This window comes from Lepidochelys kempii, chromosome 11, assembly GCF_965140265.1.
Source record: "Lepidochelys kempii isolate rLepKem1 chromosome 11, rLepKem1.hap2, whole genome shotgun sequence".
Lineage (NCBI taxonomy): Eukaryota > Metazoa > Chordata > Testudines > Cheloniidae > Lepidochelys > Lepidochelys kempii.
Genome location: NC_133266.1, coordinates 23110998 through 23123551, shown reverse-complemented (window position 1 = coordinate 23123551; position 12554 = coordinate 23110998). Strand labels below are relative to the sequence as shown.

At 38.6% G+C, this 12554-nt stretch overlaps 1 protein-coding gene across 5 annotated transcripts in view; it reads right to left on the bottom strand.

Annotated features, from left to right (window-relative positions):
• Positions 1-12554, bottom strand: part of ARHGAP15 (Rho GTPase activating protein 15) — a 456797-nt gene that overhangs the window by 129680 nt on the left and 314563 nt on the right. For all 5 annotated transcript variants that reach the window (XM_073305398.1, XM_073305401.1, XM_073305399.1 and 2 more), the window contains one exon: positions 10116-10193. In XM_073305398.1, coding sequence (XP_073161499.1) covers positions 10116-10193 — 78 coding nt within the window. The remainder of the gene's footprint in view (positions 1-10115; positions 10194-12554) is intronic.

The window sequence follows — 12554 nt, the reverse complement described above, 5'->3', positions numbered from 1 at the left end:
CTCATGTTTCAAAAGTGAACTTTAGCACACACACAATGGCTTCACACCTCTTGACTTCCAGAAGGACTACTTATGTGAGTAAATGCTCACCAAAGCAAGTAAGAGATTCACAGTTAGGCCCATATTCAGTAATGCAGGTTGGCTCAGGGGTTCATCTGAAAAGAAGTTATTTGTGCACGTGGTTGAGTTCTAAATTTAGAATCCAGGTTTAGAGTTTGTTTAAAAGGAGAAAGGTGCAATCAACTACTTCATAAAAGCTGTCTTAAAATGCACAAATTGGATAAAAGGGGGAATCTAACCTGTTTCATTATACTTGCATGAGCTGAAACTTACTGGCCACACTGCCTGCCATATATGTTTCTAAAATAGAAGGAAAACACATAACAAAAGAAGAAAACTATCTGGAAGAGGAGTTTCACTTCTCCATTGGACCTTTAAGTTTGTAGCTGCTATCTGGAAGTTGGCAGCTTGTACTGAAGCCACTCTGCCTCTGCCCGCAGAGCCTTTGTTAACTGACAGAGGACTGAAGCTGCTGGCTGCCTTTGAAATGGATATGTTGGGTCAGTGGAAACAGTTGGATGTTTTTGAGCAGAACCTTAGTTTTTCTTATTTAAAAAAAAAACTGTGAAAAGTAGCTTCTTCTTCTTCCTCTTCTTCTTCTTCTTCTAAATGCTTGCTTTAAAAACACCCAACCCATTTATGCTGACCTGATGAGTCAATTTGAAAGGCAACTTCAATCCTCCGTCAGTTACAAAGGCTCTGCCAAGGGAGGCAGAGCTGAATCAGTGCTGGCTTCTCTTTTCTCGATAAGAGCAGCTCCAGACATTAGGCTCCAACAGGTTCCTAAAATCTGTACTATTTTAATTGTACAATAATATGATCAAAAATAGCAGAGAAAATATCTTCAGAACATTTCCATTTGTTTTCTTCCTCTCACAGACTTCTTGATAACTGATATGGTAATACAGCTGAGGAGTCCTGATGTTTGAAGGTGGTCTAGATGCTCATATGGTTCAAAACCCTCACTTGCCAATTAGATTCTTGCTCTTGTCCAAACCATTGCAGAACAATAAATATAAACACAAATGAAAAACAATAAGCTTCAAGCTGTCTGAATTCCAAGACTGGCATTATTGTATAACATGGAAAAGAAAATGATAGTGAGGTTTTTTATTGGTCATTCAAACTGCAGCAAAATATAAATGGGAGCCAGATATTCCTAAAAACCCATATGTGAATAAAAGTTCAGTGATTTTACTAATAATGCCACTAGTGAATTACCTTTAGAAAGGGAATATTGCACCTATAAAGTCAATATACTAGGTATGTTGGAATCCGTAAAAATTCCAATTACTGCTTCAGAATTTATTGTGCACATATGGAAAATAATACTTGTAAAAGAGAAAGGGGTTTGTGCCTGGTGCTGTCAATACTGTGAAGGATGGGGTGATTATAAAGCAAATTAACAATACTTTTAAATGTGCATTCACTTATCTTTCCAATTAAATCCTTGTTAAACAACTGCACAGACAGTAATGGTGCTTCTGCAAAGCACTGATCAAGACAGTTTTATTGTAATTTTTACTCTGTAACAATTAATCAAGTAGGCATTTTCTTTATTATTAAATTATTTAGTTAATAAATATTCACAATTGGCTAACATATTTGTAGTTTAAATTTTTGATTTTTTTTTTTATTCTGGAACCGATATTTGAGTATTTTCTTGTAGCAGGCTCACAAGAGAAGTATTTTAATTGTTTTACCAAAATAGTATCTGTTAACTTGAGATGATAGTTTTACTAATAAATGTACCTTTTCTAATCTAGCTCACTTTACTAATTCCAATATCTTTGGCACTTCTCTTATACATACTACAAACATGCTGCTTTCTGCTGCAATATTTAAACTCCATAAAAAGTTATATTTCTTTTTCTTCTTTAAATAGTACGTAAGAACTAAAACCACAGTAACTGATATTTGGATGGTAAATTGTGTTTTACAGTTAATAACACAAGGTATTCCAAATGAAATAATGGTGTCCAAAGGTCACCTGAACTGCAAATAGCAAGCATTTTGCAAACCAAGGATTGAATATAAAGGAAATTAGGAGCTGCCTTGTTTGCTGAATGAACCAGTAAAGATGGAATTTTGTATTTCTATGGTTAGTTTCCCTGAACGTACATGCAATTGTATAGGATTATAGTGCTTCCTTGAGGTATTATGAACCCTTTATAGCTGTATTTTTTAATTTAAGTGCTTATGAAAACTGGTTCTTTGACAGTCCCAGAAACTGAATTCCTCTCTAGCCACAAAATAGGGGTACAGCATAGGAAGTGTAGCAGAGTAAGCTTCGCCCTGTTAGCACACCAATGTATATTAACCCTGTATTGGGGAGAGTAACTCAGTCTCCAAGATAATATATTCATTCCTTGCACACTACAGAAAAATGGGCGTGGAAACAAGGGTGCCAATGACTTCCAACTGTACTGATGCTTTCTGTGAGGTGAACACTTATATGCCATAACTAGACTGGGATCAGCGCACATTTCACAGAGATTAGCATATCTGTTGAAAGCATAGGTCTCTTTTTCATAGGGTTGACAGTGAAATTAAAGAATATTCTGAATCATGTCAGCAATTTCAGCTGGTTGGACTAGATTCTAACAGCTACGAGTTCATACATTTGTTTATGTTGCTCTTATCTGCACATGGGCATCACCATCATCACCATCATCATCATGACTTATTCCAGTTTATTTTTTCCCAGAAAACCAATGTAAAGATCATCAAAAACATGTTTTGTTGGCTGGATCCTTCAGAATGATCATAATGTCACCAGTACGCTGCCAGTTAGCGCTTCTGCTTACTACAGTCCACTGGGCTATCCCCACAGGGTCTAGATGCTTCCAAATTTTAACTGCCAGAGATTCAATGGGCAACATGAAAAGTAGCAGGAAGAATACCCTGATGAGTTCCTCATGATAAAGGTTGAAGCCATTAGAACAGCAACCAATTGTCTAGGCCACAGTTCTCATATTACTGTTGACTTACTCTCCAGAAGCCCCATTCTTAAAACATTTCTAAAATAAGAAAAATTATGGCTATCTTTATGTCACCAATAATCTTTGCAACTTCTAGCTCCTTGAATCAATGATGCTGAAAAATGATGACTCGGAAAGTTTCCAAAGTACTGAAAGATGTTATAGTCTGGCCTGTTTATGATCAAGTGATCTTTTCAGCTTTTAATGGGAAAAATACATCACTGGTAAAAGATAATCTTGTCACACGAAAGCAAAAAAAGATACAATATCAATAGCCTTCCATACAAACAAAAAAAAACCAAAAAAAACCCCCATGCAATGGGCTGAACAAATAAAGTAGTTTCTTCTGTTGTTGGCAAAAACAAACAGCTTTAGGAAGTACTTAACTTTAAGGAACAATAATAAAAGAAAAATAAATTCAGTGAATGAAAAAATTAATGGACTGGATGTGGAAGGTTTGTATTTATAAAAAATGCATTCATAGAATTTGAAAATCCTCTTTTGATTTCCCCCCCTTTCTTCCTATTCCTTATTTAATGATTAAATAGTCAATTGTCATCTTGCTTGCTTTTTCTACCTTCCCCACCCACTCTACTTTTTCTTTCATCCAGTTTTTGATACTGAAATGTTAACAGTACAAAGAGAGGGACCAGAGTTCATGCTTTGCTCTTGAGTTAATTCTATTTAAAACACTAAAAGTACAGCAGGCAGCCTGGAATTTTTCCTGTGATAATGAATTTGCACTGGTAAGTACAGATTCCATCTATTATAAAACCAGAAAAGCCTAATATTTAATACAGATGAACAGTACAGATTTTTTTTGGTGGGGGGGGGGGGCGGGAGGAGGGGACGGGAATGCCAAAATCAACTGGGCATCAAGAAATAAACCCCCAAGCATTTTGCCTGTATAAGGCTGAACACATGTTCAACTTTTGGAATTTAAATGGCCCTTGGGGGCAGTGTGGATTAGTACTTATAGTTGAATAAATTTTCACAAAAACAAAATACTTACGGAAGAGAAATGAAATAAACAAAATGAAAAGTCATTTAAAATACTATTTGTCTTGTTTAGACCAATTTAAAAGAATGAAGACAGAGGGATTAACAAAAAGCAAACAAAAAACAAAAAGTAAAACAACTCTGTCAAGTATACTACTGAAATTCACCCTATTCTAGCACTTTCACGATTTGTAAACGAGCAGGTGATGAGGAGATTTGAATCAATCCCTGAAACATGTTGGCAAAGTGTGCCCATTCCTCCTCCTCATCCTGTGTCAGCATCAGGGTGTGATTTTGATTGATCGGTAGGGGTTGAACACCTTTGTAATAGCCTTTGTTACCTCAGGGGTGGGGCTGGCTATGCTCCACTCTAGTATATGACACGTAAATCACATTGCCCCCCGCCCCTACATTTTCATATGCATATGGGAAGTGTGCACAGGAGGTAGAACTAAGTCACTTCTGGGGCAGCGACTGGCTTTTTTGCGGGAGGCTGGGGAAGCTGATTAGCTACCACAGTGCTCATTCTGTGGGGTGAATTTTCATCTCTGCACTGTCCACAGTCAGCTTGTGATGAGTGCACTCACGCTTCCCCCTTTATTTGTTCTGAGTTGCCTATTGGGGTCCCAGGTATATTGTGAGCCTAGTCTTTCTGGAGTGGGGGAAGGGACTTACCTATTAGACTAGACTGGCCATCGTCTGGCGGGTTTTTTACCTTCCACATAACTGTCTAGAGGTTGGGCTCATTAGTCAGGAGTAAGTCAGCAGGATGCTAAAATTAAAAATAAAATAGTGTCGCGCTGTGTGGATAGTGGTCCAATGCAGAAAGTCTAGCATAGGCTAGCTTTTGGGGTAGACCCAAGTACAGTACCCCAGGAGGCCACTGGCAGCAACCCAGTGTAGTGTCACGGTGGCAACTGATTTAAGTCTCAGTCTAATGCACTACTGTCTGCCTCTTCATCCCCTGCATCAGAGAAGGGTTCTTGTCACTTAAATTAATAAAGTTTCAGCCTGCTCCTTGAAAGTATTTCCTTATGTCTGAATCATTTCCTAGGTGTCCGAACCAAAAATACTGATTCTTTAAAGAATGAAATCAGAGACTCTTTGAGCTCATGGCACACACTATTAAGAGAGCCAGCAGGGTTTGAAATCCTTTCTAGAGGGCTGTGGAAGAGATTCCCTGACACATTCCTATGCATGCACCTGCGTGAGGGCTAACATGGTCTGGCCTAAACAGATCTATGGCTGAGACTTTCAAAGCTGTTCTAATGGGAACTGGGCATCCAAGTCCTTTACGCAGCTTTGAAAATCTCAATCTGTACTGCTAGGATGATGCAACTGAATCAACAAAGACTTTTAAACACAACAAATAGATGAAAAGATAAAACATGTCAGTAATCGAGAGATACCATTTTTCTTTGAATTTCCTTTGACCACTTAATAGAAAGTTAGGTTTCCTGAGTATGCCCATGCTAGATGATGTCAAAATGGTCCTAATGTACTATTACTTGCACCTTTGAGTATTCAAATTTGACAGTGTCATAAACCAGAGGAAAGGCCTCCTGGTATTTCTATGCTACCAAAACAAGCTAAGTGCTTTAGCTTTCTGACCAGCTTCACACCATCAAACCATCTTCTTTAGATGGAAACTTGAGCAGTAATGTAGCTTTGAGTAAGCTAATGTTTGGATGGACAGATCTAATATTGTTATGGAAGAGTTATTTTCCCATTCGTCTGATAGTGTCGAGCAAAGATTTTAGGAAGTGAATAAAGATAGGGAATGCTCTTATTCCTGTTACTGGTTCTGCCCCTCTGTTTCCCAGGAGAAATATGTTACACAACTAAACTATCATGATCTGAAAACTATTTGCCTGATAATCCACTCACACCAGTGTAAAATAGTTGTAAATGGGGGGAGAATCAGGAAGCGTGTCTCTGGAGAAATAGAAGGGATGACATCAGTATTAACCTACAGTTCAACAGAGAATTCATACTTCAAGCTGATCCATTTTATTTCCAGTCCTTCAATATATCTTTGTGTGTTCTTCTTTCTGCCATCTTGCTGCCTGGCTGTGATATACAGCCACTGCATGAAGGATCTAGTTTTGCTTCACACTGCGAGGTCACAAGTTAACTCTGATTACAATCTGCAGGAGTTTGTACCTTTTCAAATGAACAGCAAAGCTCAGACTGAACCACTGCATTTTACTTGGCTTCCAAAACAAAGTCAAGCTCTATATCCTCAGCTATGAGGCTTTCACTACACATTTTTGCTCCCATTTTCTTTTGCTGCCTCTCACATTACTTTAACCCTTCCTTCCAGCCGGACTTTCACTGTGACTCTTGCCATTCCCATTTTGTGCTCTCTTCCATGTGGACTACTATGCTTGGCATCCCTCCCTTGTTGGGCAAACATCCTTCCTCTCCACAGTCAAATTTGCATTTGAATGAATTCTGTAAAATTCCACAAAGTCACCCTACATTTCTTACGTCTACACATTCCAGACATTCACATACTGGGTTCTGATGGATTTTATGCCCAGTTGCCAGTCATACGGCCACTACTTATAGCTTGGGAAAGTGCAAAACAAGTTCAAGGCAGATAAAATACCGGGAAACTGACACTATGTCTTTAGAAAATTTAAGATAATAAATGCTGCAAGTCCAGCCAGTCTTGAGTGCTTTAATACAGAAACTATCGATTGTTTTCTTAAATGTAAAACATCCAGACACTTGCCAATAGGCACCAAAATAATTTCTAAATAAACAACAAAGAAACAATAAAGATTTTTGCCTTGGGATGCTATAGACCACATTTTCAAACTAGCAAATTTTGCATGGGCAGCCTTTGAAATAGAGAAAAGCCTCAATCTGCATATGCAACTTAGATAATTGTGCATCTAATTACTTGATTTGCATGTGCAAGAGTGCCCACCAAAAAAAAGAAATAAATAAAAAAAAATGCAATTTAGAGCCGTGATTGGAAAGAAAAAAAGAGGCTCTTTATCTCTCATAGTAGTTTATGCTGGAAGAAAGACCAGGGAATGAAAAGCTGAAGCTACTCCAGAAATGGGAGAAATCAAACTGCTCTCTGACTAGAGCTTGCACTGTAAAATATGCAATTTGAAAACTCCGTTTGTGTGTACACACACACACACACAACTCTCTGCTGTAGCTTGGTTTCGGATGAATTTGGCAGTTCAGTTTTACATAAAGATAGGGGGCTAATTCATCCCTGGTGAAATTCACTTTCAAAGTGGTGACATCTTCACTTAGATTTGATTAAAAGTTCACAGAAATGTTTTTAGACTGAATTGAATGGAGTTACATCAGGGATGAATTTGGACCATATAGTTTTCAAAAATAATGTCATGCAGTTGTATTCACAATCATAAAGAATTTCTAATATATCCTTTAGAAACAAATATGCCATGCTACATAGCCTTGAAATTATTACAATCCATGATGAATGACAGAAGAGCGAACATGTACCAAAATTTGGGATGGGGGAAAATGAAATATATTAATAATACCATGTACTTATATGAGAGCATGCATAGCATTTTACATGTTCAAAGTTAAGTGCAAACATGAAATAACATAAGAAAAATCTTTCTACCCTTCATTTATAGGAGTCAAATCCAACCTGTGGCTCTGAATAGTTCAAGAAAAACCACCATCTTTTCTATTGTGTCTCAAAATACTTGAAAATACAATAATAAAGTAAAACTCTTTCCTATTACTACCCTAAGTTAAAAATAACAATAGAAACTTTTTAAAAGCATTGGACACTAAGCTAGAACTAATAGGCCAACAACTGTTGGGAACTGTGGGCAATTTCCTATTATGACAAAATATCTTTACGATTGTGAAAGCTCTTGGGTCCACTCCTACAAAGTGCAGAGTGCCCACACCCTTCATTGGGTAAAATCCTGGCCCTATCAGAATCAGTGGGAGTTTTGCCATTGATGTCTATAAAGCCAAGACTCCAGTGGCACTGCAAGGTACTCAGAACCTCACAGGATAAGGCTCAACTATACTCTTAGGGGCTGAGGGCAGATATAGAGGAGCTCAGTCCTGAAGGCTAATAAGCTATGCTAAAAAAAAGTGTGGAAATCCAAAATGCTAGAGTTCAGTGCTCAGCACAGCCAGCCCTAGACCAAAAGGTCCCCCAGGTGAGAAGTGTCTTCAGCACCCGTCCATTTGTTAAACCTTTGAATGCCTTATTTTTATTGCATTTGTAGCCCATTTAATGACTTTGATACACGATTTGCATGCATGATTATCCCTGTCGTATAAGACTGACTGGCTACTCTCCCCACCACCACCTTTATATACCCGCGCGGGCATGGCTGACAACTTTCTAGGAGGTTTGAGGAAAATATAGTTCTCAGAAAGTCTGGAAGGTTCTACGAGATTCTACAAAGGTCCAGACAATTCTAGGAGGTTAGTGAAAAATGAATCCACATATGGAATACCTGAAGCCTTTTACTTCTAACACTCTATTTTCTGTTTTGTTGCTAACAAAAACAGCACCCCTAACCCAGCACCCCTCTAAGCCCAGCACCCTAGGCCGTTGCCTGGGTCACCTGCCCCCAAATATGGCCCTGATGCTCAGGATCTGAGCAGAGAGGATTCTGCACAGTGTGGAGAAACATATACAATGCTTAGCAACGTGAGGAAAATTCTATGCCAGCACTATACCGAGCACTGGAGAGCAGGGGAAAAGTAGGCATGATGAGATTTAGCCTGGTTATAGCTGCTTAAGTGCAATCCAGCAGCCTCAAAATGCATGTGTGCAGGCCATTTTTATGATTTTCAGTAGGAGTTACTGCGAACCAGGAGATACAGAAATAATAACACAGAAATAATAAAATAATAACAATAACACAGAAATGTGTCTGAGTATTCTTTGACAATAATATCTCAGACACCTGCTCATTGGCCCAATGAAGATGTGGGGGCACAGTGTTCTTCATGAACTGTTAGTCAGCAGCATTCACTCCCCTCAATGTATTTTGCCATATTGGATTGTTAGCAGCAAAGGGAGTGCTCAGCATTCGGAGCTGTTAACTCACAACCCTCTCCTACAACTCTGTAGGACGGAACCACTTTTTGCAAGGTCAAGAAGAAGGATTCCAAGTCTACTTGTTGTTTAGCTCCCCAAACTAGAGTTCCAGGAAGCCCTCTCTTCAGCACAAGTCTGCAGAGTGTGAACATCATCTGATATACCTTTATATAATGGTGATGCTGTATGTTTAACCCTTGCCAAGAACAGTAAAGTGTTCAACACTGTGAGTGGCTTTGTTCAACACTGTGAGTGGCTTTGGGATGTATTTGTTCACTAGCTGCCTATACTGGCTTCCACACCTGTAATATCTATTGGTGGATGCGGGTTTCGTTTGGGTAATATTTGTGAAAAAACAATACAATTCTAAAATAAAATTTAATTTGAATATTGACTGTATTTCTGGTTCTCATTTGCTCATTTTACTGTTCATCATCCCTCATTTTGTAAGGTGAAATTTTGATCCCATTGAAGTCAATAGCAAACCCCCCATTGACATCAGTGGAACGAGAATTTATCCCCAGTTCTTATGTTTCTGTTTTTCTTCTTTTTCAGCACCTGTATTTTATGTATTCTTCTAATCTTTCTTTGTTTCATGATTTTTTTATTCTTGCACTACTTATTCCAGCTTTTGTTTCACATTCAATATTCAGTTTACTTTCACTCTTCCTTTTTTATCCCTTTGCTTACTCTGTTTCTTTGATTTCCATGTTTGCCTCATTCTTATAATTTTGTTTCATTTTTTCTGTCATTTTCTCTTTTATTCTCCTTCTCATCTCCCTTCTCCCTACTACTTTTCCCTTTTTTTCCTGTGCTTTATTTATCTTTCCTATTTCCTAACCCTACCTACTTCTTTGATTGTTTGTTGTATCTCTCCACCTTTCCTATCATTCCCCAAAATGTGACTCATCATTCTGTGCCGCTATTGTATAGCAGATCCTGAAATATTGTCATCTGAAGCAGTTATGTACTAAACAAAATATTACCAGGGTGAAGGAATCACTTACCCTGATTGACAACAAATCGTAACTTCTGTATTGTTGCCAGATTGCCGCTAACTCTGTAGATTCCATCGACATCCAAACCTAAAAAAGGAAAACATATTTCATATTGGCTCATGTGCGTACTTTATTGAAGATGACAGTCAAGAAAACATAAATGTCCTAACAAATATGGGGAAGAATAGTATGGTGAACTACTAGATAATAAATCACCTGAGAAAGACCAGAATTATATGATGCCTTCTGCCTGATTAAAACAATACAGAAAAACAAAATTGTAGGTTAACTCAATTGAACTCAAAATACTTTATTGTAATGTTGTAGTAATTCTCTCACAGGCGTACAGTAAAGGTAGAGATATTTCAATTAGCTTGGAAAAGAGTAGTGTAAGTATTAACTTGTGTGTTCACGTACAAATACCCTCCACAAGATGTAAAATCAAATTTGCGTAAGTGTATATTAACTACTTATACTAGCTGGGCTAACAGAACTTTGCAGGTAGAGACACAGACTTTTTGAGCTAAAGGTTGTGAATTGCATTTCTGGTATTGCATATATTCAGTGAGATGATTGCCATGTAACCATGACATGTAAGACTATGTATGGTTTCAGAGTAGCAGCCATGTTAGTCTGTATCCGCAAAAAGAACAGGAGTACTTGTGGCACCCTAGAGACTTACAAATTTATTAGAGCATAAGCTTTCGTGGGCTACAGCCCACTTCATGGGATGCATAGAATGGAACATATAGTAAGAAGATATATACATATACATACAGAGAAGGTGGAAGTTGCCATACAAACTGTAAGAGGCTAATTAATTAAGATGAGCTATTATCAGCAGGAGAAAAAAACTTTTGTAGTGATAATCAAGATGGCCCATTTAGACAGTTGACAAGAAGGTGTGAGGATACTTAACATGGGGAAATAGATTCAATAAGTGTAATGACCCAGCCACTCCCAGTCTCTATTCAAACCCAAGTTAATGGCATCTAGTGTGCATATTAATTCAAGCTCAGCAGTTTCTCGTTGGAGTCTGTTTTTGAAGCTGTGGGGCCATGCGGGTAGCCATAGCAATGCCGCTGACTTGAAGGTATATATTGACCCCAAATGTGAAATAGTTGTGGGTGAGGACTAAGTCACAAAGGTCAGCCACCAGGTTTGCCATGACATTATCGGGGATATTGTTCCTGATAGCTTGTAGTCCATCTTTGTGTGGAATGTTGGTGCAGAGGGCTTCTACATCCATAGTGGCCATGATGGTGTTTTCTGGAAGATCGCCGATAGATTGTATTTTCCTCAGGAAGTCAGTGGTGTCTTGAAGATAGCTGGGAGTGCTGGTAGCATAGGGCCTGAGGAGAGAGTCCACATAGCCAGACAATTCTGCTGTTAGGGTTCCAATGCCTGAGATGATGGGGCAGCCAGGATTTCCAGGTTTATGGCTCTTGAGTAGCAAATAGAATACCCCTGGTCGGGGTTCTAGGCATGTGTCCGCACAGATCTGTTCCTGTGCGTTTTCAGGGAGTTTCTTGAGCAGATGATGTAGTTTCTTTTGGTAATCCTCAGTGGGATCAGAGGATAATGGCTGTAGAATGTGGAGTTAGAGAGCTGCCTAGCAGCCTCTTGTTCATATTCCAACTTATTCATGATGACAACAGCACCTCCATTTTTAGCCTTTTTGATTATGATGTCAGAGTTGTTCCTGAAGCTGTTGATGGCATTGTGTTCAGCACAGCTGAGGTTATGGTGACATCATCATAGGACCTAATCACATTAGCCACGCCATCAGGGGCTCATTCACCTGCACATCTACCAGTGTGATATATGCCATCATGTGCCAGCAATGCCCCTCTGCCATGTACATTGGCCAAACCGGACAGTCTCTGTGCAAAAGAATAAATGGACACAATCTGACATCAGGAATCATAACATTCAAAAACCGGTAGGAGAATACTTCAGCCTCTCTGGCCACTCAGTAAAAGACTTAAGGGTGGTAATTTTGCAACGGAAAAGCTTCAGAAACAGACTCCAACGAGAAACTGCTGAGCTTGAATTAATCAGAGATATGTGTATGTTATTTACAAAGCATTTTACTATGGCACTGTTTTGTACCAAGTTGATTGAGTTTGATGATTTAATGCCCTGGAGGTTTTATTGCAAATAATGAAGAGTGTTTTCAAGGACACCTTGGGAGTCCCATTTTCCCCTTAAATCTGATCAGGTATCATCTGTTGGAGTAAACTATCTCCTACAGTAGGGTCTGCTGATATACCCTTTTAAAATTGAAAACTTTAAACTTTAAAACTTAAAACTGCCAATCTCATAAGAACAGAGGAAGAAATCTGCATGCTCCAAAATTTAAAACACTAAACCGTATAGTGCCACTTGAAATGTATAAGGCGCAGATCAGCATGATGCAGAGAGCGGTTTACTGGAGATCCACTGCTC